Source organism: Condylura cristata, unplaced genomic scaffold (genome assembly GCF_000260355.1).
Source record: "Condylura cristata isolate star-nosed mole 26May11 unplaced genomic scaffold, ConCri1.0 scaffold00017, whole genome shotgun sequence".
NCBI lineage: Eukaryota > Metazoa > Chordata > Mammalia > Eulipotyphla > Talpidae > Condylura > Condylura cristata.
Window position 1 is genome coordinate 2,116,056 of NW_004567118.1, and position 25,496 is coordinate 2,141,551.

The following is a 25,496-nucleotide window of genomic DNA, read 5'->3' on the forward strand; positions in this document are numbered from 1 at the left end:
AAAATGCTTTTTTCTGTCTGCGCCCACCTCCTGGGCCTCCAGCCTGGACTGAACCCTAGGAAATCAGGGCCCTTATCTGACTCAGGATCACAGAAGTGGGCATCTTGTCTGGAACAGAATAGGCGCACTGTCTGCTTCAGAATTGTTTCTCCCCATTATGTGTCCTCACAGGGCAGCTTGTTATGAAAATCAAACAATTTATCAATGTTAAGTTCTTGAATGTATGTCAGGGGCTGGCATTCTATAAGTCCCTTTTAAAGGGAGATATTTATTATTAAGGGGGTGGAGGGGCAGCTGGTAAGGAAAATGAATTGAAAGTAAATGAACTCCCCCGTCTCAGTGGGCCAGAATCTGGGGATCCTGGTCTTGGGGATCCTGAATGGGATGGGAGGTTTTCTGTGGTTAGCTGTGCCTGGTTGAGAAGCAAGTAATAAAAACACCAGGATTAGGAGGGATTCAGGATCCTTCCACTTTCCAACCCTGTGCAAATAGCCAAGTAGTTCCCTGTCCAGAGTTGAACAAGTGAGATTGGAGGGCAGCCTTCATAATGAGGGGGCTTCTGCTTGGACTGAATTAGGAGCATCTCTGACTTGAAGGCAGAGGAGAGGGTGGAAAGCCCTGGGCTCCAGAAGACTGTTTTGTCAGATCAAAGCCTGCAATTCCAGTTCCAGCCATCTGGAGTCATAAACTAACTTCTTCACTCTGGGTGGGAGGCACCTGCACATTAGGGCTTTCTGCAGAGTTTGGCTTGATTATGTGGCTTCCCCCTATACTTACACAGAAACATATGCTCTGGGAGCTCAGGGGCCAGCTGAGTCTCCGAGAAGGGGCATGGGGACCGGACCAAGTCCCTTACTTCTGGGCTGGAGTCCCAAGTAAAACAGTTCCTGAGATTTCCAAGCAGTTTCCAGGATGTGGTTCATTTTCGATTTTAGGAGCCTAGTTCACACCAAAGAGGGATGGCTCCTGCACATTGCAGAGGGTAATTTGAGTTGGGGTGTGGGGGCGTGGAGGGGGATGGTGCAGAGGTCAGAGATAGGCGGGGGATGCCTCCAACTGCTTTGTTGCACTGAGGGAGGGTGCGGAGCAGAGCGAGCGTCAGTATTCTGGGGCCAGAGCTATCTTTTACTAGCAGGTCTGGGGCGGAGCCGGAGGCAGGGCGAAGGCGGGCAAATGAAATTAACCCCTTATTTACTTCTGGAGAAGGATCCTGAGGAAGAAGAGCGAGTTTCTTCTTTCTGTTTCCCGTAGTCAGGGGTATGGATCAGTTCCCCAATTCTGGCATAAACAGGTCTTCAACTCCTTCGCAAAGACGTTCCCTTCCTCCCTTCCTGCCGGCCACCCCAGTTTTCTAACTTGCCTGCGATCTAGAGATGTACCATTGCAGTCCTTAAACATTTACCCTGACCAGAAGCTCCATGAGGGTGAGTCTATTGTTACTTAGAGAGCTCACCAAGCTCCTGTTTTCTTTCTCAAGCGGTAAGCAGCTTAACGAGGAAAGGGGGTGCGCGCCTGGAAGTGGAGAGCGCGCTCCGCTAAACTGAGTGGAGGGGGCGGAAGCCGCTTTTCCCCATCGCCCTTTTAAGGGAGCTGGTAGGTACTAGGGAGGGACACTTGTGTCCAGGCCCTAGTCCGAGCTTCCCCGAGTGGGGTCTGGGCAGGAGGTCGTGGGCTGAGCCTGTCTCCCAGGTCGCCACGCTCCCGCCCCTCAGCTGCTCGGAAACACTGTTTCCCCCGGGATGCCCCGTGGCGTCGCGAGCCTCCATCCCTCCTCTCCCCTCTGGGTCTCCGCCCCTCGCGCAGAGGAGGCCTTGCCGCTTTAAGAGCCGGGACAGCGATTGACAGGCAATAAACGCGGAGCGCCCGGCTGCGCCGGTGCCGCCCGGAGCTAGGGGCTCCCCGGAGCGCAGGTAGGTGGCCCCCCACCGCCCCGGCCCCAGGATCTGCACCCATCCTGGAACTCCAGTCCCGTTTTCGTCCTGGCACGGCACTTGGGACCCGATTCTCTGGGTCTGATCTTCCCGGGCCCCTTAGGCCGTCCCCTCACTCTCCGCACCCCCTCTTTCTCGGTGGCTCCCAGGGAGAGAACAGACCCCGCAGCCCTTTCCGTTGGCCCCGGCCCCGCGGCGAGCGCTCCAAAGTGACGTCAGGCACAGAGGTGGTGAGCTCTGGGGGGGCCAGGTGCCTCGCGGCCGCCCCGGGGGCTGTGCGGATTCTGGGGACTTGGGAGCCGCGCATTACGTAAGAGCCGCTCTGCTGGAGCTTCCGGGGGTGGGGGCGCGAGACTGAGGCTGTGTGGGTCCCCGTGGCACTACGCCCCCCTGCCAGGCTGATGCCATAGTTTTCCCTAGGAGGGGGTCCTGGGAAGGGGGTGCTCAGCTTCTTCCGCCTCCTGGGCTGTAGGGGTGGAGCGTCGGGGTCCCCGGCCGGGGCTGGGGTCTGAAGACCTGGAGGGGGTCGGTGTTAGAAGCGGGGAGTCAGGGTCCGAAAGTTAGGTCAACTAAATGGGGGAGGGGGAGCGAGGGCGGTGTTGGGGATGCTGTGGAGGGGGGGGGCAGTCATTCAGTGACCTCATCCCCCTGGTCTCCCGCGGGCGCGCGCGCAAAGAGCCTTCTTTGATGGCTCGCCACACGCCCCCTCCCCCAGGTCCTAGCGCCCAGCATGTTAGGGATGAGCCCGGGAGGCCTGGGCGATCGATTGTCTGTGTGCGCGGGATCCGCCGGCCTCTAGACCCCCATCTTCTGGCCTTCGGTCGGCCCCTCCCCGCGACCTGTCGGTCTTCAAAGCGCCTTTGCTAGACCCTTCTCCTCTGCATCTCTTTGTACTGATGGAGCAGTGGGTGGGAGGTGGAGGAAATCTCCCCCTTTCAAGGCTGGCCCGCATCACCCACCCACATTCTGGTTGACGGGGATCGCCTGGAGATAGGGGTAAGAGGGCACCTGGGCCCAGCGATTTTGGAAGCCGAGGTGCGGGTTTCCAGACCTCTGGGCCTGGGACCCTGGCCTGGAGCCAGGCTGGCTAGCCTGGCACTGCTGTCCTCCAGTGGCAAGAGCCAGACCCCGCCCTCTCTGAGGCTTGGGTGGGGGTGGGGCAGAGCTAGCTGAAGCCGTGGGAACTGACTCCCCCGGCCTTCTGGGGACGGGATCCACTGGCTTCTTCCCATCTGCACTTGTTGGGGAAGGAGGATGTTTGCAGTCCCCTCTACCTGTCAGTACCTGTCGGAGAGCAGTGCCAGCCAGGGAAGGTTCCAGGTTCCTAGCCTTCAGGACCAGGGATGGGGGCGGAGAGAGAGGGAGGAAGGGATCCCTCCTTGCAGCTCTCCAGGAATCGGGACAGCAGGGGGCACCAGCTCGCGTGGACCTTGGGCATTTCTTCCAGCCTGGGTGCTGGCACCACAGCTGCCTTTCCCTTCTCTGAAAGCTCCTTCCTACCCTGCCCTCAGGGGCAGACCCAGGAGGAAAGGGAGACTTTCCTTCACCTTTGCAATTTCTGCAATCTGAGCTCAGGTGACCAGCTTAGGACAGGGAGGGGGTGGGAGTGGGCCTGGTTCAATCCAATCAGGTAGTGGTCCCTCTGGGGAGAATCCTGTTTTGGTGGGGCAGGTGAAGTTGTGGCTCCCCACCCCCAGGGCCCAGAAGGCATTCAGTCCTAAAGTGGGCACTGCCAGCTGCTTCCCTCCACTCCCCCACCCCTGCTGTGAGCCACTGCCTCCTGTTGTCATGACAACTGGGAATTAGGGTTTTCTGTGGCAGCACAGGCCCAGGAAGGCAAGGGAGGAAGGTAGATGCCCCTGGACCTCTCCCCAGCACCACCTGGGCTGAGGACCTGGAGGATGGGGGCGGGCTGGGGGGGGCAACTCCAGCTTGGGGAGACCCTGGGATAGGGACTGGGGCTGGTTCTGCCAGGCATAATTCTGCCCAGAGCCCCCTGGTCTCTGTGTGCCTGCTCTGGGATAGGAAGGGGTGAGGGGGCAGAGGAAACCAGGGACAGGAATGCCTGTAGACAGCCTGCTCTGTGCCAGTCCTCAGATCAAGGTGAGAGAGCTGATGTGGTTCTGGACCTCAGGGAGTTTCCTGTCTGGGAACACCCACTCATCCTGCTGTTGACTCAAATTGTGGCTCTTACTCACCCCCTACCCAAAAAAAGGCATGGTAAGCAGAAACAATTTTAGGAAGTGTTACACTTGGGTTCTCATTATAATTCTTTGAGCATTGTGACCTTGGGCAAATCAATTAACCTCTCTGATCACCTGTCTAGCCCCCCTGGAGAGATGGGTGGGTAATGTCTGCTCCAGAACAGTGGGACCATCCACTTCTGGGCAAGCCCTCTCTCTCCCTCTTCAGCGCTGCCTGGGGGCAGGGAGGGGGTGTGTGGGGGGTGTCCTGTTGCTTCCCCTTTTCATTGCCTTGGTGGTGCTCACCCTCCCCTCTCTCCCCTCTCCCTTTTTCAGGAGAGGCATTTCAGAGCCTTTGCTGACCTCACCATGCCGGTCGCGGCCACCAACTCTGAGTCTGGTAAGAAGGGGGTGAAAATGTCAGTTGATATCTGTGGTTCAGAGGTGCCAGGCAGGCAAAAGGTGGTGGGGAGCAGCGGTCAGGTACTCCCGAAGCTCCCTGAAAGAACAGGTGGCCCCCCACTGCTGCTCCAGCTAGCTACTCCCTCAGCCTCTCCTCCAGTCTCTAGGGCCACCTGCTCTGAGTGAGGGACCCTGTGTAGAGCATGCTGGTGCCCAGAGGAGACAGGGCACAGCTCCCCTGTGTGCAGGGACAGGCTGGATGAGCCACATCACTGCAGGAGGGCCACGGCCTGGGGCAGGCTGGATAGAGACCTGACTCCTAGGAGCCAGTGGCTGGTGGTACTTTAGCAGCACAGCTCTGGCACAGAGAAGTCACACAGGTGCACACCAGAGGGGCAGATGGAGACCAGCACGTGCTAGGGACAGGGGAGGGGTGTGATGCTGGGGCACTGGAAGCTGTTCCTGGAGAAGGCCGGGGTGCAGGGGGTGGCCTCGCTGTGTTGCGGGAGCTGCTGACCTGGCGTCTTTTAGGGCCTAAGTTTCTGCATCAGTGTGGGATGGGAAAGATCAGTGTTCTTAACTTTTCTTGCTCCTGGATCCCTTTGAGTATCGCATGCCAGGCTCATCATAGACAGATGCTTTTATGGACAGCACCTGCATTCCAGTCAAGGGCTCCATGGACTTCCTGAAGTGCACTCGGGGCCACCACACGACAGTCCCTGTCTAGAGGGTCTCTAAGGGCCCTATGACACTGCTCTGGCTTGTCTCGTTTGTCTGAATCACGCCCTGCTCGCGTGCCTCCTGGCCCAGGCTGGTGTCTCACTCTGGGCCTCCTGCTACCTCTGCAAGACGTCCAGGTCTCCTCAGTAGGTTAAACTCCCCTGTCCCTCCTTTCCGAGAAACTGACCCAGTGGAGTGAGGCTGCTGGGAACTGACCAGAGTCAAGCTGTGACGCCTGGTCTCCCGGGAAGGCGGCTTCTCCAGGCAGTGTGGAGGCTGCACAATGTCGCCAGTGCCTGCAGCTTGGAGACTTCGCTGCCTCCATCTTCTGTCCAGCCTCCTGGGCCCCCTGGGCTCCTCTCCTGCTCTAGCCTGTCTGGGCCCCACTGAAAGCTGCTTAGGGGTTAATTAAACCCATCCCTGAGCCTGTGATTAAAGGATTCTCAATCGGGGCTGCCTAGTAAACCCACTAATAGCCCGTGGAAGGGGTGCAGGGGAGGGGAGGGCCCAGCAATCGACTTTACTTTGGAAGGTGACTTGCTGGGGACAGAGTGGGGTGGGGGCCAGGGCAGCGAGAGAACCGGGGGTGTGGGCCTGGGACCTGCTTTCTCTGATGATATGTCATGGGCTCCTCAGCCTTCCTGTAGCAGCAAGGACAGAGGAGGGGGAGGGGAGCTGGTCCCTGCTCAGAGCCTCTGTTTCCTCTCCCTAAAGAGCTGAAGCAGGGGTGGGAGACAGACTTCCCCTCAGGCAGTTCTCTGTCTGCCCGAGGGCTAGATTGGTTCCTGGCCCCAAACTCCAGAAGTGGCTCCTGACCTTCTCATTGGTGGGCCTCCCACTTCTCCTTGCTCTGATGGAGACAGCTGTGCCCTGAGACCAGTCACCCACTAACCTCTCCCTTCCCGGGGAGAGCACTGCCTGGCTGGGTAGAGATTGAAGCTACAGCCGCCCTTCTCCCCACCTTCACTCCAGCCTCACCCCCCAGTGTGCTCACTGTCCCGGTGGAGGGAGGGAAGGGCCCCCCCCACCCTCCCCCGAGCTGGGCAGGTGGTGGTCTGTCTCAGTGCTCAGAGAACTTAACCCTGGTGTCTTCAGTCTGACTGGCCTCTCTTCCCCTTCCCTGACCCCCTCCTTTGAATGGCGGAGGGTTCAAGGTTGCTTCTGGGTAGAGCTGTCCCTTTAAATCTCGCCCTCACCCCTACTTGAGGTCCCCTGTGTAATCCCCACCTGCTGCCTTGGCAAACAGGGGTGTGAGGCAACTTGGTGCTGCCCCTCAGGGACAACTGTCTGGTGGCAGCAGCTGCCCCTGGCGGTGGCCTCTTGGGTTAAGGGTATCAGAATGGAGGCACCCGGCTGGGGGGTCTGCCTATTCTGGCCATTCTGCCTTGTCCTGAGTCAGGAATAAGCCCCCCTTTACGTTCCTCCATTCCAAGATTTGCTTGCCCAGGGGCTCCCCTCCTTGCTCAAGGAGGAGAGCTAAGGGACTTGTGGGTTGGAAGCACCCTTCCTGCCCACAGGCGGTGCCCGATCCCCAGAGCCCCATTCCCCTCCTTCCAAGGCTGGCCAGTAGGAGATGGCTTGGGGGGCTTGAGGTTTTTGCCCCCATACACCGTGGAGCTGTAGCCTGAGCGTTCTTGGGGGTTTCCTTTGAAGTTCTCGGGTGATTTAGGGAAGGGCCTTCCTGCAGGGAGGGAGGAACAAGATGGGGCCAGGTCCTTCCAGCTCCACCCCCCTCCATCTGGTACCGAGAGGCTGGTATCTGGGCATCCTCACGGTCCTGAAGGGGCAGCAAGCTTAACTCACTCCCTCTGCCCCCCAACCCTCTCAGCTTCCTCCTGCCACCCCCATGGGTACTAAAAAAAACGTGGAGGATTGTCAGGCCCAGAGAGCGAGACCCCATCTTTCCCAGCGCCTCCCCCACCTCCAGCAGCCTGCAGACTGAGCCAATCAGCGAGGTGGCCAGAGCAGCAGAGCCTTGCTATTGGCTGGCCCTGCAGCGGGCGCTCCCCGGTCCCACCCTCCTCGCTACCCCTCTACCTGGGAAGGCGGCCGACGGCGGCTTGGAGGCTACTTGGAGCCCCTGGCTGAGGGCGGGGTACAGCCATGGCGGGCAGCCCAGGCAGCGGGGTCTCCTTGGAGGGTATATCCCTGGGGTCCTCTGAGGAAGCTGAGCTCCGGAGGGAAGGTAGGAGAAAGGCGAGGCGGGGAGGGGGGAGGCTGGGGGAAAGCGGGTCCTGCAGGTTTCCAGGTTTGGGACACCTGGAAAGGGTCCCCTAGGAGTCGACTCCTGGGGTTCTGAGGGGCTGCCGCTGGCCCACACAGTGGGCCCCAGCTCTCCTGTCCTCCTGGTGGCCGCTGGGAGGTTGGGGAACTGACCCAGGGTATTCTGAAAGAAGGGGGTCCCTGCCCTGCCGGCTTTCTGAGCCCACTAATATACCTTGCAGGTCTCTGATCAGTGCCAAACCCAGAGGTGGGCAGAAGGGGTCTTGAGGGCCGCTCTGAAGTTGTTTCTGCGCAAAGTGTGGCGGGCAAGAGAAGCGAGGAGTCCTGGCGCCCCTAACAGTGCCTGCCTGCTCCAGTTACAGGGCCCCTCCCCCACCCCATTCCGTCTAGCGCAGGCAGGGCGCTGACAAGGGTGGTGAGAGGTGCCAGGGATTGTACCCACCCCCCTCCTCCATGACTTGGGTGCTGTTATGCAGATGTAAGTGTGGGTGGCAGGGTGGCAGAGTAATGATAGCCCCTGCCCATCTCTGCCCCCAGCTGGGCACACTCGGCTTCTCCCTTCCTTCCCCCAGAACCTGCTGCTCCAGGAGCCCCCACCTCTGCTGTGGGTGAAGGAGCTTGGCAGTCACTGCAGCGGCCTGTGCTTGGAGCGCCTGTGTCTTTCTTCTGTCCTACCCCAGACTGAGGGTTTGCTGCTCCCTGGCATGACTCAGTCTCACCTCTGACCTTGGGTGCCCACCGCCATCCCAGGGCGCATTTCCCCAGCTTCTGCCAGTGTTCCAGGCCTCAACTTTGACAATCCAGACTAATTTCTCTGTCACTACAGATTATGGCCAGAGCTGAAGGGTCTGTAGCTGCTGTCTAGCCCAGCCTGCCCACCTCATGGAGGGGAAGACTGAGGCCAGTGAAGGACATCAGCTTGTGCAAATCACACTGAATTACAGGTGCAGCTTGTACAGGATGCTGCGTGGTTCCTGGCCTCTGGCATGGCTGTCGGCTTGATTCTAGGTCCGCAGTTAGGGACACACTCTAAGTGCTGTCTCCTCCTTGAGCCACAGATCCCATGGTTGAGTCCTAGGGCTTTAGCCTGGCAGAGATTGAGAGGGGAGCCCTTGACGCTCTGATTCAGGCCAGAACTTGGACCCTGACATTTACTTCCTTTTCTCTACCTGCTCAACTGGCATTACCTAGGGAGGAAAGAACAGACCAAGAAAACTGTATCCTGCCATAGGGCCCAGGCATTCAGGGCGTGGAGTGCCCATGTTGGGCAGGGAGGGGTACAGCTGGGGAGGGCTGTTTTGCATGGCACCTGGGGGGTGCGAGGGGGATTGCCATGGTGTGTTTTAGTTTCCTGTGCTCAGCTGGTACCTGTATGTCTCACGATCTGCTCCTCCCCGCAGCCATGCAGCAAGTCCTGGACAACTTGGGGTCCCTCCCCAATGCCACGGGGGCTGCGGAACTAGACCTGATCTTCCTTCGCGGCATTATGGAAAGTCCCATAGTAAGATCCCTGGCCAAGGTACAGTGCTCCAGGGAGGTGGGCACAGAGTACTGTGTCTGGGAAGGTTGGTGGGGACCCTGAGAGTGGGTGGGGTACCTGGCCCAGGAGGCTGGTAGAGGGAGCTTGCATGAACACCTGGCCCAAGTGATGAATCCCAGTGATTGCAGGTCGGTCCATCCCACACCTGGCAGGTGAGAGTGTGTCTGTGCCTTGAGGCTGGGTATTTGGTGACCGCCCATTTGTGAGGGTCCCATAGGTGGGGTGAACAGGGCTGCTCTTTGAAATCTCCTGCCTGTCCCTCTGCTTTTGGCATCTGGTGCAGACATCTCAGCCATCAGTGGGGGGTGGGGGGTGGGGAGGGGGCGGGTAACGCTCACTAAGTGAGAAAGTTATAAAGCAGTTTGGCAACGGCAGTGATAGAGGTGGGTGCTCCTGGCTACTCGGAGTGTCAGGGACCAAAGGAGCCAGGCCTTGGGTGGTCAGGGAGGGCTTAAGGGGGAGGGGCTCTAGAGCTGAGCCTTGAGGAACAGGGAGAAGGGGGAGGGTGTTCTGTGCACAGAGGTGAGAAGGAGCCAGAAGTGTGTGGAGGACTGTGAGTGTGAGGCTGGAATTCCAGGTGTGAGACTGGGCGTGAGCTGTGGGCAGGTTATCTGGGCACTGGGGGCTGTGGGGGGCAGGGAGAAGGGAGGATGGCATATTTCTGTGAGCGCCCTGGCTCTAAGTGGAGTGTTCTAGGACCGCCCCTCTGGTCATCATTTGGGGGCCTGGCTGGGGCTCCAGGCTGGGGGGAGCAGAGTTGGGGCTGACCCTGAGCAGCTTCTGCAGCCCTGGAAGGAAGGAAAAAATATTTGGGGAGTAAATTGGTAGCCCATGGTGTTTGGGGTGGAAGGTGGGCTGGGGGCATCGAAGACCCAGATTCCACAGGGATCCAGGAGGGGCTGGAGGGAAAAGGAAGCCCAGTGCCAGAGAAGGGGAGGGGAGAAGCCGGGAGAATCCTGGTGGGGTTGCAGGTGTGGGAGGGGCATTTACAGTGAAGACTCCAGTATGGCTGAAGGGGAAGAGAGAGTAGGATCCCTGCCCCCCCCCCCAGTCCCATGGCAGGTGCCCAAGGCCTGGGGAGGGGTAGCTTAGTCTTTAGGCACAGAAATATAGAGTTGACTTTGGTCCGGACTTCGCTGGGCAAAGCCGAGGGAGGCTGAGACATGCGACAGTGTCAGAGGGTAGGTGAGCGCCTCCGAGCATCACCCATGAGACTGTGCTGGAGGGTGTCTCTGGGAGGTGTCAGTGGTCCAGAGAGAGGGTGTATGCTGGGGGAGAAGAAGGTGGCAGGGACAGCTGAGGGTGTGGCTGTGGGGGCTGGGCTGGATCGGACTCAGGGTGACAGCAGGCTTGGGGTGGGCCGAGTCTGGGCAGCCCCAGATTCTTCTGCAAGTGGTGGGGGAGTGACCGATGTGGTGGGGGTGACAATGACAGCGACGGTGGGGGCGAGCCGGTGGTGCAGCCAGGTGGTGGGGGTGGGGGCTTCCCCACAGGACAGCCCTGGCACGCTGGGACCCAGGCCTCACGGGGGACAGAGCCGCCTCCTGGGCCACGCGTGGTCACCTTGTCATTGATTGGCTGGAGGAAACTGGTTGTTAAGGATGGGACGCAAAAGGCCTTCCAGAAACAGGATGTTCTGTGGAAGTAACAGCAAAGCAGGTTTGGAGGCGACTGGAGAAAGGCAGTTTGCTTTCCACTCAGTGGCGGGGGTACATCTGTGCACTAAAAGTAAACTGAGGAACGTGAGCTGCACCGGGCTCCGGTGTCCCTGGAGCCGTGCACAGTGCCTGGCTTGCAGGTGGCGCTCACTGAATGTTTGCTGGGTAGAAGAGTACAAGAGTGTGAGAAATAGCAAGACGCGTGCCAACCCGCCCCCAGGTGTTGGTGCTGGCCGAGTTTGCTTCAGCGTGGCGCTCTGTTTTTAAGAATTAGAAAATACAGTGGAGTGGATGTCTCTCCCCCGCTCTCCCTCCCCGCACTTCACCACTGACTGGGGTTGCAGCTGCTGTACCCCTGAGTGCTTTTGCCTCTGTGTGTGTTCGGATGTAAGTCATATCCCCCCCCACCATTATGGGTTTTTTAGTTTTATAAAACACATAAGTAGTGTAGTTATTGACACACATCTAGCTGTAGAGAGGGGTAGACTCTTAGAGGAGCTGTCGGGGCTGTGTAAGGAGAGCCCCGTGTCTTTGTTTCTGGGTCCCCCCGCAGAGGCAGGCAGTGTTGCTGACTTACCGTTAAGGACCGAGCTGCTGTGAGCAACCCCCACCCCCATCCCACCCCCGCCATCTGCTTGCACACCGGAGTCTCTCCAGAGTGGGCGCTTGGCAGTGGAGTTGCTGAATCTGTGCCTTTCGAACCTCAACATCTGTGACCTTCCAAAGCTGGGTTGGGTTTATGAGACCACATCGCCCGGGCTCGTTAACTATTGCTTCGGGGAGAGGCGGTAAAATAAGGAGGGGCTCTTGGGAACGCAGAACCTCAGGCTTGGGGTTCTCTGGCCCACCCCCTCCCAAAGCACAATCCCCTCTGGGGCCAGGGCCAGTCCTCTTGGCAACTCGCGAGGGAGGGCCGGCCGGCTGGCTCTGTCAGTCGCTCGGTCACTCATCATCCGTCTTCTCAGTCAACAAGTGTGTCCTGCAAGCTCACCAAGTACCAGGCACCATGTGGGCAGCGGCTGGCAGATTGTCGCTCCTTTTGATGGGGCCCGATTCTGTCTTCCCACTGAGCCTCGCATGCCCAGGACCCAGGGCCCCGCCCCCAGCCCGGCTGACAGTTACCAATGCACCAGCCACATCACACGGTGGGTTAACTCCCTTCCCCAGAAATGTTCTTGGGGACGAGCTGTCAGAATGGCTTCCCAAGAATTCCTAGTGCACTTGCAGACGAACACAGCACCGCAGAAAACGGTGTCAGCATTACTTTGACTGGTGTGAGAGGCTGTTCAGCACCAGGAACCTCTCTCCACCTCAGCCAGGAAGTGAGTGTCCGCAAGGCCTGTCTGAGCTCAGCAGCGCCCCAGCCCCTGCGGCTGTGACTCCCAGGACCCCGAGACTCGGGGACGGAACTGCCTCTCTCCGTTGTCGAGTCCAGGCTTCCCCATGTGACTTGCTGTGGACAGTGGAGCCTACTTCATACTCCTACTCACCAACTTTATTTTATTTTTTTGCATTTTAAAAGGACAGGTTTATTAAGAAGAAGAGAAAGAAAAAGAGGGGTACTTGCATTGCCGCAGGTGGGCAGGAGCGCGCCCCTCACATTTCAGTGACCATGTATATAATGTCTAACCTAGTGGACAGAGTATTTGGCCCTGAGCTGCAGCTGCACAAGCCCCTCCCTCCTTACCTCCTTTCCACCCTTCTTCCTGCCCCTCGAGGCCCCTCGAACAGAGTCAGGGCGGAACTAATGAGGTCCCTACAACTCCTTCCCTTATCCTTACAGAGTCGAATTGGCTGACAGTGTGGGAGGAACTGGGCTGGGGAGATCCGAGATCAGGGAGGAGCAGGGAGGAACAAACTCAGAGGATTAAAGGCTCTGGAGGGAAGTCAAATCTGGCAGCTGCCCATAAATCCAGGGGCTGCCTGTCACTGGCATGTGGCAGCCGTGTGGCATCTGGGAGGGCAGACGTGAGTCCAGCAGCAGGTGTCGTGACAACAGGCCAGGCCCCGTGAGGAATCCATGCCAGGTGACACTCTGCCTTTCAGGCACACTTACCCGGGGGGACATCCGCCAACCTGGAGGCCTGTGAACGAGTCCGTCTGAGGTGCACAGAAAACAGTCTGGAGTCAGAAGACTCGCCAGGAGGCCGTGCGACCTCAGTATATCCCCCAGCCTCTCTGCGTGAAGGCCCCTCCTTCTGGAGAAGAAAGGATAAGACTTGCCTGTCTTTCAGAGTCTCAGTGGGGCTGGGGACGGTCATGGATGCAGACAGGCTTTTAAATGATAAAGTTGCTTTGATGTGGTCTTGGCCAGCGGAATGGAGTTGACAGGGGAGACTCCTCTCTTGTGGTCTGGATGGCATGAGAAAGCTGGCAAAGCAAGACAGGGCCCTCAAAGAATGAGGGGACCTCAGGGCCTGCTGGGAATGAGATTGGCCAGGGTCAGAGGCTGCGGTGGTAGGGGTGAAGGTACCGTCAGCTTTTTGCTGCACAACTAAGCACCCCACCATCCAGCGACCTGAGCACCTCATGATTTCGTGAGTTGGTTGGGCTGTTTTGCTGGCCTGGCCTTTGCTCAGTTGGGGTGGGTGGAGGATGGCCTTTCTCCCATGTCTGGGTCTCTGCTGGGGAGATGCTACCATCTAGGACGCCGAGGTCTTGCCTCCTCCAGGAAGGCAGCCAAGGTTTCTTCTGGGTGTGGTCTCAGCGAGGGAGGAGAGCCTCTGACCTTGGGCCCTCTCCAGGCCTCTCCGTGCATCGCGTTTGCTAATGTGGCGTCAATCAAAGCAAACCACGTGGTCCAGCCCAGCTCACGGAGTGCTCTTGCCTTCCTGCACACTACTCCCATTTGGCTTCTGGACTACTTAATTCCCTGTCTTCTGCCAGGACCAGAGGCTGGTGGGCAGGCAAATGCAAAGGTTTTCCAGGAAGTGTCTGTGTTGTTTCTGCTGTCTCCTCGTGGCCCTGAATGGGAGCTGGAAGGTCTGGGTGGCATGCGGCTCTAGCACTAACCAGTCGTGACCGTGAATCTGGCCAAGTGTTGTGACTATAACCAGCCCTGCTCTGCTGGGGAGGGGAAAGCTTTAGAGCGTGAAAATTGTGGTTACCACGGAAATTCAGAACAACTCACTCTCCTGCTTGTGGAACCCCGTGCCTCCCAGATTGTGAAGTCCTGAGAATGTTTTACTATTTTTTTAAAGATTATTTATGCATTAAGAACTGGGGTACAGGCAATGAGAGGATTCACAAGAGACAGAGTGGGGAGCAGAACAGGCAGGTTGATGAAGTACACTGCTGAGGGGAGCAGCGGGCGGGTCAGGAGAGGTCTGCCGCGCCATGTGGGTCAGCTCTCTGGCCGGGCATTGAACTTGTGCTACAGAGGCTTCTGGTAACTTCATGGTGCTGAGACGTAACCCCTTGAGCCACTGGGGAGACCCCTGAGAATGTTTTCTAAGAACAGGTGCACAGATAGTGATCCCATAGCTGTGGGGGAGCTCGGAGGGTCAGAAACTTTGTCCCTGGTGTATGTTGATGAACATCATTCATTCATTTCTTTAAAAATGAATTTAAGAGAGATTTCATTTCATCTGCTCTGCCCTGGCATACTTGACTTTCTGATCTCGCAGGGTCGATGGCACACTTGAATGGGGTGCTGTTTTGCAGGGGTGCTGTTTCATCATGGAGCATGCCTATCGCCCAGGCCCAGCAGGCCTGCTCCTGGGGGAGGCTTTCACAGGTGCACCCCCAGGACACTGCTTTGAATGCTCATAGCCACACTGTTCACCATGACAAAAACTGAATACTCAGTGTTTCCCAAGGAGAGAGGAGAGGAATAAAACATGGTGTGTTCACACAATGGACTGTAAAAGGGGCTGAAATAAACTAACATGGTGTGGGAAAAGGATAAGATGAATCATAGCAATCTCATAATAAGTGAAATGTTTCACTTAATAACAATAAGTCATAGCAAAGTAATAGTAAAAAACAGTAAGTGAAATAAATTTTTACTTTGTAACATTAAGATAAAAAAATATATATGTATACACGCACACACGCAGCCCACTTCAAGAAACAATCTCATTTCACTCATGCTTCCACTCCTCTCTGGAATTATTTTGAAGCAAATCTCAGACATAATTTTATCTGTATATCTAAAAGATAGTGATTTAAAAAATTATTTAAACAGTAATTCAAAACAATCCACACTATTATCACGCTCATAGAAGTGAAGCAACCATTTTCTTATGGATTTTTAATATGTGACACTGGGCCTCCGGTAAGCATTTGGAAAGATAACAAAGTAGATTATACCTCACACCACATCTTAGAGCAAACTCCAAGCAATCAGAGACCAAAATGTGAAAAAACAAACCACATGAATCTGTGTGTGAAAAAAGACTTGAAACAAAAAAACTGTGCCTCAGCCTTCAGCTGCATCTATGATTAATTTTAACTACATTCAAAAAGTCACTTTGCACTGGCAAAAGAACCATAGCAGAATCAAAAGACAAACTGAGAAAAATATATGTAAGTGATATCACATATAAAGGGCTAATCTTCTAACTTATAGAGAATGCTGGAAAGTGGGAGAAGCGGAGGGGCCTCCTGATGGTGCAGTGAGTTAAAGCGCAGCACATGAAGCTGAACGCAGCCACTGCAGCCTGAGTTCGATCCCCGGCCAGGGAGTGATCCGCATGGCCCAGCAGACCTCTCCTGTCTCATCCACTGCTCCCTCAGCTCTGTATTTCATCAATCTGCCTGTTCTGCTCCCCACTCTGTCTCTGGTGACTCTTCTCATTCCCTCCACCCCCATCCAGCACCTCTGGCCTGTATACCAGTTCTTGTTTGCATAAATAAATAAATCTTAAAAAAAAAAAAAAAGGGAGGGGGTGAGGAAACAAGACCTAATAGAAAATTTGGCAACAGACAATTCACAGAAAAAACATACAGATGGCTCTAAACATATGAAGAGCTGCTCGCTTCGCTCATAATCAGCACAATGCAAGTTGAGCCACCTGCCAGATTCTTTCTCATGCCTGTGATTGGCAGATATTCAAAGGTTTGATCACACACCCAGCATCAAGGCTTCAGGAGAGTCTTCGTGTGGGCTGGTGGGAGGGGGGCACAGCAACCCTGAGCCCACAGAAGGAACTCTGTCAATATCCAACAAAACCACGCAGGTATTTACCGCTGGGCTCTGGGGACCTGTAGGAATGGTAGGGAAGGCTGTTGATATGCCTGTCATACAATGAGTCAAGTGAGTAGTTACCAAATCAGGGATTGCCAGGTAACAGTGTAGGTGGCTTCCAGGGCATATTGTTGTAAGTAAAAAACAAAATAAATCAAACCAATCAAACAAGCAAGCAGATCCTCAAGTATCAAAAAGCATATCTAAGAAAGAAAGAGCAATAGTTATTTTTGTGAAAAAAAACCTGAAAACTCAGAAAGTAATAAAGACGATTAATTACCTCTGGAATGTGTGTGTGGATAAGGCTGGAAGTGAGATTCTTCAAGTTTACTTTATAGATGGATTTGAAATTTAAACCATATGAACATTGTTCATACTAAAAAAAAAGATTAAATTGAAGAGATTGCAAAACATAAAAATTAAATGCAGATAACAATCTATCCATGAATCAAAATTGTTAGCATAATCATATAGGAAAAGAATGACTTAAAGTAACTTTTAAAAAATGTATTTATATGTGTGCGTATATATATATATATATATATATATATATACACATATATAATTTTTTTGGGTAAAGATTCATTTATTTATACATACAAGAGCTGGGGTACAGGTCAGAGGTGCAGGGAGGGGCGCAGTGGTCAGGACAGGAGAGGTCTGCTGTGCCACATGGGTCACCTCCCTGGCCAGGGATCGAATTCTTGTTGCAGTGGCTGCGGATAGCTTCACAGTGCTGCACTTTAACCCCGTGCGCCGCCAAGTGACAAGAGTGTATAGTACTAGATTACTATTACTGATACTGATATTATGTGTCAGTGTTAAACTTTATTTTGGATATTATGTTTGGTGGATGTAGCAGTGTGCTTATATACCTTGGGGTCAAGTGACTTGTATCTGCAACTAACTTTCAAGTGATCCAGACGTGTCTGAGATGGTACTTTTTTCCCCACCCACCTGGCATAACGCCCCCTGGGGGCTGGTCACCTGTACAGGATCCCTGTTCCCTTTCAACAGCGTCTAGACCTGGATCCCAGAGTTAGTAGAGCAGCGCCCTCTGCTGGTGCCCTGTGGCGATTTCTTGACACCCCCCCTCTCCCCCCGCCCCCCACTGGCAGCATTCAGCGCTGTAGTCCCTGTGACCTGGACCTGTCATTCCACCTTCCTGGCTTCCTCATCCTGGGCTGCAGAGTATCCGAGATTCCGCCCAACCCTGATGTGGGCAGGAGAAGCCGACCTTGAACGCAAATGCTTATAGGGGACAGCTCGATACTTTCAATGTAATCAGAGGCTGAAGTGGAAGCAAAAGTCTGTCCTCTGCATTGTCCCGTCCCTACAGAGGGTCCTAGTCGCCATTTGAGGGGAGGCAGCAAGATGTGAGAGTGGTGATGTCTGAGTGAGGCCAGCGCTGATACCAGGAGTGATGCCACATGGGGTCTAGAGCCAGGACTTGGAGAGGGGAAGCTGTCTGGGGGCTGGCGGGGCACTGCGTGGGACCCCAAGGAGCTGGGGAAGCCCCAGGCCTCGCCTGTTCTGCCCACCCCCAGGCCCACGAGCGGCTGGAGGAGACGAAGCTGGAGGCCGTCCGGGACAACAACCTGGAGCTGGTGCAGGAGATCCTGCGGGACCTGGCGCAGCTGGCTGAGCAGAGCAGCACGGCCGCCGAGCTGGCCCGCATCCTCCAGGAGCCCCACTTCCAGGTTCCGGTTCCGCCCTGATGTGGGGGGGGAGTGGGGAGGACTGGACAGGCGGCTGGGGGAGGGGCCACATGAGTTGGAGCCGGGTGGGGAAGGCCCCTCCGCCCTGCGCTATGGTTCCTCTTGTTGCCACCACCACCCAGTCCCTCCTGGAGACGCATGACTCCGTGGCCTCGAAGACCTATGAGACGCCGCCCCCCAGCCCTGGCCTGGACCCCACGTTCAGCAACCAGCCTGTGCCTCCCGACGCGGTGCGCATGGTGGGCATCCGGAAGACAGCTGGAGAGCATCTGGTGAGGGGCCCCCGAGGGTGGTGGGGTTAACCCGCGGGGGTCAGATCTGCTCGGGAGAGGGCTGAAGGCCCAGCAGCCTGCAGACCTCGCAGACGGGATAAAACCGATCTGCACACGCATCCCCCTACCCCCCCAGTGCTTCTGCTAGTGAAGAATCTGGGCGGAGGAGGGCTCTGGGGTTCGAGTCGAAGGGTGGGGTCCAAGTGGGGGGTGCTTAGACGCATTTGCCTTGAAGCAGTCGGGGGTCTCACTGTGGCTGCGCTCCGTCCCCAGGGAGTGACATTCCGCGTGGAGGGCGGGGAGCTGGTGATCGCTCGCATCCTGCACGGGGGCATGGTGGCCCAGCAAGGCCTGCTGCATGTGGGCGACATCATCAAGGAGGTGAACGGGCAGCCTGTGGGCAGCGACCCCCGCGCGCTGCAGGAGCTCCTGCGCAGCGCCAGCGGCAGCGTCATCCTCAAGATCCTGCCCAGTTACCAGGAGCCTCACCTGCCCCGCCAGGTGGGCCCCACCCCACCCCCGCACAAGGCCCACGGGTGGCTGAGCCTCCAGCTGCCAGGGCTCTAGGCCTCTACAGCCCGACAGTCCCCCACAGTGGGGACACAGGCTCCTGTTCTCCCAATCCATGTGCTCAAAGCAAAACAGGGCACAGGACCAGCAGAACCAGCCAGGTGCCAGCCTCCAGCCTGGTGCACCTGCTCATGGCATGCACAGGGACAGGGCGCAAGACCTGGGCTAGCTGAGTGTGCAAACGAGCGTGCCTGTTGTGTGTGGTGTAGAGCGTACAGCTGCCTCCTGGTGGTAGATTGTGGGGGGATGGCTGGCTGCTCTGACCCCCTCCCCTGTGGCTCTCTGACCGTCAGAGAGGGAAGCAGATAGGGTATCTCTCCTTTTCTCCCAGGGAAGGGGCGGTGGGTGGAGGAGCCAGGAGATCCGGGTGGGGGGGACCAGGCCTCAGGCCTGAGCAGATCCCTGATCCTTCTATCTGAGTCCCTTTGTTCTAGAAGCTAAGGGGGGCTGGCACCAGGGAGGTGGGCAAGGCAGGCAGTCCTGGAGGCCGGCCGCAGCCCTGTGCCCGAGGTGGGAGAGCGGGACTCTAGTGCTCAGGACACGCCAGGCCCCAGGACACGCTCCCTCCAGACTCCCCAGCCTTCCCTGACCCTTCCCCTTCCTGGCTCAGGTGTTTGTGAAATGCCACTTTGACTACGACCCTGCCCGAGACAGCCTCATCCCGTGCAAGGAGGCTGGTCTGCGCTTCAGCGCCGGCGACTTGCTCCAGATCGTGAACCAGGATGACGCTAACTGGTGGCAGGTGCGCCGGCCTTCTCCCCAGCCGCGTGCAGGGGTGAGGCTGGTGTGTGGGGTGAGGGCCTGGGAGGCTTCCTCTCACTCAGGCAGCGCTTGGCCTGCATCTGTTTCAGGCCTGCCATGTAGAAGGCGGCAGTGCCGGGCTCATCCCCAGCCAGCTGCTGGAAGAGAAGCGGAAAGCCTTCGTGAAGCGCGACCTGGAGTTGACACCCACCTCAGGTACGAACCCCCAGCCCGGGCCCTCATTGGGCCTGAAGCAGCCTTGCCTGACCCCATCTCCCTATGACCAGGGACCCTCTGTGGCAGCCTTTCAGGAAAGAAAAAGAAGCGAATGATGTATCTCACCACCAAGAATGCAGGTGGGTGTCGAGGTGCCCCTCCAGCATGGTGTGACCCCTCGCGCCCCCCATGACCCTTGGGTGTGCTGTTCTGAGTCTGCTGCCGCCAGTGTGGCCTTTGGCCCTGCCCCGCTTCTCCGCTCCCAGCCCTGTGCTCGCTCTTGGCCTCCGGAGCCCCCAGGCGCCCCCCACCTCCCCGCCCCAATGAGCAGCTTGGTGAGTGGTACCCTCTCCCTGTGTGCAGAGTTTGACCGCCACGAGCTGCTCATTTATGAGGAGGTAGCCCGCATGCCCCCCTTCCGCCGGAAAACCCTGGTGCTGATCGGGGCGCAGGGTGTGGGCCGGCGCAGCCTGAAGAACAAGCTCATCATGTGGGACCCGGATCGCTACGGCACCACAGTGCCCTGTGAGTGGGAGCTGGGCTGTGGGAGGGGACGGGGAGCAGGGCTGGGGCGGGGCTGGGGGTGTGTGGGGGGGAGCTGCGGGCGGGGAAGGCAGGGGGCCCTGTCCCAGGATCCCCGGGACTGGTGTGCCGAGCCGGCCTGCCTGCCTTTCCTTCTGTCGAGTTTCACTTGCGAAAATTCCAGCCTAGGCCCGTGGGAAGCAGAGCTAGGGGCCTCCTGCGCCTGGTTGAAAACGGGGCTTCTTGGCCCAGCCGAGGTGGTGAGGCTTCTGCTTCCTGGCGGCAGGAAGCTGTGCTAACCCCAGACAGAGTGGCCTTGCTGCGCGTCTTTGAGCTGCCCACAGGGACAGAGCGGGCAGTCTGAAGGCCTGAGTGTGGCTCTCCCGTCTCTGTGCCCGTAGTGAGGGTGTGACGACTTGTGTGGGGGCCCGTGCTGTGTCTGAGGGGGCTGGCCCTGGGCTCACCTGCCCTCCGTCCCCAGACACATCTCGAAGGCCCAAGGACTCGGAGCGGGAAGGCCAGGGCTACAGCTTTGTGTCTCGCGCGGAGATGGAGGCCGACATCCGCGCGGGGCGCTACCTGGAGCACGGAGAGTATGAGGGCAACCTGTACGGCACACGTATCGACTCCATTCGGGGTGTGGTCGCGGCCGGCAAGGTGTGCGTGCTGGATGTCAACCCCCAGGTACCGCCTGGCCCGCCCCTCCCGTCTGCCCACCTGTTCTCTGGGCACTCGCTGGCCTCCCCCATCACACGCCGTCTGTTCCCAGGCACTGCCTCAGAGGCGCCCCTGTGAGCGCTCACTCTCCGAGCCATCCAGCCTGCTGGAATCTCTTTTTCAGCCTCCTGAGCCCACCCGGTCCTCAGCCTCCCCCACTTACCGCGTCCCCACCCACCTGCCGCTGCTCCTCTGTCACTCATCCTGGGACGTGTCCCTTCTCGTGCATTCCCAGGGACAGTGGCCCAGCTGTCCTTCCTCCTGCCCCCAGGGTGTCCGTGGGGATGTACCTCCCGACCCCCTTCTTGTCCTCAGGCGGTGAAGGTGCTGAGGACAGCTGAGTTCGTCCCGTATGTCGTGTTCATTGAGGCCCCCGACTTTGAGACTCTGCGGGCCATGAACCGGGCTGCGTTGGAGAGTGGGGTGTCCACCAAGCAGCTCACGGTGAGGGACTCTGCTGGGCAGGGGGAGGGTGGGGTGGCCGCCTTTGGTCTTGGGGGTAGTTGGAGCTGATGAAGAGCAGGTAGTGCCAGAGAAGGGGAGAGGCGCCACCCAAGGTGTCAGTGAGGCAGGACTTCCGATTTCTACTTTAATAGGTGTGGAAACAGCCTTCTGCGCCAGGAAGTGGGGCGCCCTAAGCCACTGAATCAGGGACACAGCCAGTTCAGGGTGCAGGAGTTACTGACTTAGGCCTACTGCTCAATCTACCCTGAAGGGACAGAATTCTGACTACGGGGCTCCAGTGGGCAGCCCTGTGGGCAGAGACAGCCCGGTGGGCTCAGGGCCATTTACTGCTGGGGGGAGGCTAAAGGGAGAGAGAAAACCAGAGACTGGAAGGCTGGCTAGAAGGACGAGTTATCATCAGTGAGGAGATTACCCTGGGATCAGAGAATTCAAACAGGTGTTATATGATTCCAGGACACCCCCTCCCCCCACCTTGGAGCCCCCCTTTCTCCAGATGTAGTGCTTGATGAACCTTGCACCCGGGGGCCCTCTGCTGGTCATATCTGGTCCTACAGCTCTCCAGCTGCAAGTCTGAGTTGGGCTCAGGTCTGGGAGAGGCTGACTGGGCAGGGCTCCCCCCCACCCCCACCCCTGCAGGTCCACTTGGCCTTGAGCACAGCTGATTGGAGCTTCCGAGACACAGCCGGACGCCCGTAGATGCTGCCTTGCTTCATTTATTTAAGTCAATCTTGACGTTCCCTTTCCACCAGTGCTGGGCCAGCGTCAGCTGGGTCTGGGGGGAGCGTTGCCAGGCACTGGTGGTTGCCTAGGGCAGGTGTGGGAGGTACCTCTCTGGTCAGAGGGCCTCCTTAGACTGCAGGGAGCACTGCCTTTGGAGTCAGGCAGACCCTGTTCAGTCACTGGTTGGCTGTATGACCTCCCTTTTCTCTGTTGCAAACAAGGGTAACGAGTTTGCTTTGCAGAGCTGTAGCGGGCTAAGCATTGCAAAGCGCTCCTTGCCTTGCATGGCACTTGGTAATTTCCTTCTTTTCATGCATCAGTCTATGGTTGCAAGAGAGCTGCAACCTTGGGGCCCATGAGCCAGGAAGTCTGTACCAGCCTTGCTCCGGCTTGGGGTGGGGGTTGGGGGGGGCATGTAGGCCCCTGATGACAGGAGTCGCTGACTGGCGAGAGGTCCCCTTATTTGGAGCAGGAGGCAGACCTGAGGCGGACAGTGGAGGAGAGCAGTCGCATCCAGCGGGGCTACGAGCACTACTTTGACCTCAGCCTGGTCAACAGCAACCTGGAGAGAACCTTCCGCGAGCTCCAGGCGGCCATGGAGAAGCTGCGGACGGAGCCCCAGTGGGTGCCCGTCAGCTGGGTGTATTGAGCCTGTTTGCCCGGACCTTGCTCCTTCTAGGCTGTGACCCAGAACCCTGATCTCTCCCTTTGCCCCTCCGTGACCCCCAGCTACCACCCTCGGCCCTACCCCTGGCTCTCCCTGAATAATGGCGCCTCGCGGGCCCTAAGTCTGGTTCAGTGCAGAGGCGTGCACTGCCAGGGGGGTGGGTGTTCATGGGGCACCTGTGTGCCCAGGTGCTGCCCACTCCCGATGCCCATTGGCCACTAGATGTCCCTCTCTGAGAGCTCAGCTGTGCCCGGGAGGGTGTCAGAGTCACCTCCATAAAACTCAGTCCAGAGAAGGAGAAACCTGCCGCAGCCGAGCAGTGAGTGGGCACAGCGGCCCCCCCCCCCCCCCCTTCTGCTCTGGACTGGCCACCCCCACCCACCCCCCCGCCGCCCCGCCTCTCCTCGCTCTGCCGGGGCAGGCTTCAGGCTGTTTCCCTGTGGCGGTGGGTGGCACGTGGCCCCTGTGGCCCAGCGAGGAGCCAAGGCTGAGCCAGTGGTCACTGTCGGGGGGCAGAGCAGCCCTCAGCTTCCTTGGAGCGGAGCTGGGTCTCACGAGTGGACGCTGCCTTGTCCCTCCCTCTCCACAGCTTCTCACTGCCGAAGTCTCCCCACAGACTTCCCGGATGTGCCCTGACAGGTCAGCTCGCTTCCCTCGGGCCAGGCTGCCTGGCTCAGCCGGTCCGCGGCCAGGCCAGGCCAGGTGGTTGGAGGTTGAGCCCGCGACGAGGAGCCCGCGGCCTGACCCACGAGCCCAGGGACGTGCCTGGGCTCCCTGTCTGTGGCCGATGTCGCTTGGGTCGCTCTCAGAGCAAGCCCAGGGGACCCGTCACAGGGCTGCCCGGCGTGCGAAGGAGGGTGCAGAGGCACCGTGTGAGGCAGGTCCAGGAGCCTGGGCTGGAGAAGGCGCCTGCGCCCTAGCGGCCTCCGGGGGGCGCCACCCGCGTCGTCGCCTGTGGTCGTGTTTCCGACCAGTAGCGCCTGGGCCGTGTTTCTGCCTCGTGTTGGCGTTGGTTTTGGAGAGGGGAAGCAAAGGATTGTTTGTTTTGGAGGTCACTCTTTAGGGCCCTTTGGGGTTCCCTTTGAGCTCTCACTTCCTAGCAAACCCTTACTCTAGATTCTAGAGCCTTGGCCCTCCCCAGATGCCTTCCTCCAGCTTTCCTGTTGTCCCCCACCCTAAACCCACCTCCTGTCCTTGGGGAGGGCAATTGTGTAAAATAGCAGAGTCCCTTTTCAGAGAGAATACTGTCCGAGACTTCCCCAGGCATCTCACCCCTCCTCCTTCTCTGTGACCCTTCAGGGGTAAGCCTGTCCTTGCTGGGAACGCCCCAATGCCCTTACCCCCAACCCATGTGCTTTCCAGTACCCCTGAGCGTCCCTCCCGTCCGCCCTTGCTGCAGTGTCAGCCCAAGCTGGCCCTTGAACCACTGTGTGCCCATTTCCTGGGGAAGGGGAGGGAGAAGAAACAGAATATTTATTACAAAGTTAGAAATATATTTATTCTATTAGGAATCTCATTTGCATTTGTGTGGGATATGCAAATGAGATACAAAGGCCAAACCTCCCATCTCATTTGCATAGCTCTTATCCACTATGCACCCATCTTTATACGCCTCTTTCCCCCCTTTAGTTGCTGTTCTTATTCCTCGGTTCAGCTCTCCCATCCCTCATCCTCACCCTCAGCCTAAAAGCACTGGGAATGGGAGGAGAATGGGGTTCTCCAGGCGGTGACCACAGGGGCCTTTGCTAGTTCCCACCCCACTGGGGAGTTGAAACTAGAGGCTTGGAAGGCTCTGTCGGGGTTTGATGCTGTTGGCATGCTGACCTCTGGTGGTGGTGGAGTGGGGTGAGGGAGGCCCCTTTTCTTCCCTCTGTTCCTCTCTCAACAATGTCCCATCTCCCGCCTGAGGCCCAGGACTGGGGGCTGGGTTTGCCGCTCAGCTCCCTCTCCTCTCACTGTGGATGCTTGTATTTGAGGGGGTCTCTTTCCCCCATTTCCTCACAGTCCCACCCCAGCTCCCTTCCCTGCTCCCCTCCCTCAACCATCCCGTTCCTGAGCTTTCTCTCCACCTGGTTTTCTTTCTTTTCCTTTGATTAAATGTGAAAGCAAGGCTTGTGGGCTGTTTGTCTTCGGCAGGGTCTGGTTGGATGAATTTGGGAGAGGGTGAGCGTGGGCAGCAAAGTCCAGATGACTCTGGAGTGGAAGCTGGTGTGACATGCTTGTGCTCTGTGACGACCTGCAGTCCGGTCACTCCACACTATCCACCCCCAGAAGATGCTCCTTCTAAATGCTGGTGTCCAGTTGCTGCGCCTTCACAGGAGCCAAGGGACTCACCACTCCATGGCTGATGGACTCAGCTCCACTGGAAACCTGCTGTGTGGCCTCCAGCAGGTGCTTCTGCTTCTCTGGGCCTCAGAGTCCTTCTCTCCAAATGTGCCGTGGGCTCTTGCAGTGCTAATGCTGTTTCTAAGTTCTCAATAGCAGTGACCACACACAATGATTGAAATGTCACCATAGGTTACCATGATTACACATATTTGTGTGACAACTCCTTCAGGGTTAAGGGATCAGCCTCTGAGTTCACCAGGGGGACCTGGAATGCCGCTCACCTGGTATCACTGAGGATTCTCAGAGGGAGCTTCGACTGTTCCCTTCTTGCGATGACCAGCTGTGGCACTGACCCCCTTCCTTACAGCATCCTCTCCCACGGAGATGAACTTGGAAGCAACTTGATTGGTGATTTGCAGGCTTACACGATCCACTTATTAGCTATGATGAGAATTTAGCAATGAATATTAAATATCCCAATTCTGAAATGACAATTCCCAGCACATAGGATGTTTTCCAGGTCCACTTTTTCTCCCTGTCTCCCACCAGGTTGTTTAGTTATTAGACAGCCTTCTCTGTCTGCTGGGGTACCCCCTGGGAACGGCATTTTTCTACCAGCAAACTAGGAGCTCTGTGCCTGTACTTCTGTTCTAATCCAGCGGGTCTCAATCCTGGCTTCATTTCAGGATCACCTAGGGGATTAAAGAGATATACA

At 57.4% G+C, this 25,496-nt stretch overlaps 1 protein-coding gene across 9 annotated transcripts; it reads left to right on the forward strand.

Moving 5' to 3' along the window:
• The first annotated feature begins 1,741 nt into the window (after positions 1-1,741).
• On the forward strand, positions 1,742-25,496 carry MPP2 (membrane protein, palmitoylated 2 (MAGUK p55 subfamily member 2)). Of its 9 annotated transcripts, none has more exons than XM_012726443.1 (15): positions 1,742-1,910; positions 2,081-2,241; positions 4,451-4,514; positions 8,860-8,978; positions 17,393-17,545; positions 17,686-17,835; positions 18,109-18,336; positions 19,016-19,147; positions 19,257-19,362; positions 19,434-19,502; positions 19,726-19,887; positions 20,366-20,568; positions 20,917-21,045; positions 22,259-22,407; positions 24,590-25,496. In XM_012726443.1, the coding sequence occupies exons 3-15, from the start codon at positions 4,484-4,486 to the stop codon at positions 24,618-24,620; spliced, it is 1,662 nt and encodes a 553-aa protein (XP_012581897.1). In that variant the 5' UTR covers positions 1,742-1,910; positions 2,081-2,241; positions 4,451-4,483; the 3' UTR covers positions 24,621-25,496. The 9 variants fall into 9 exon arrangements, with proteins under 9 accessions (XP_012581897.1, XP_012581898.1, XP_004684164.2 ...); XM_012726444.1 differs by having other exon boundaries at positions 2,081-2,161; XM_004684107.2 differs by lacking the exon at positions 2,081-2,241.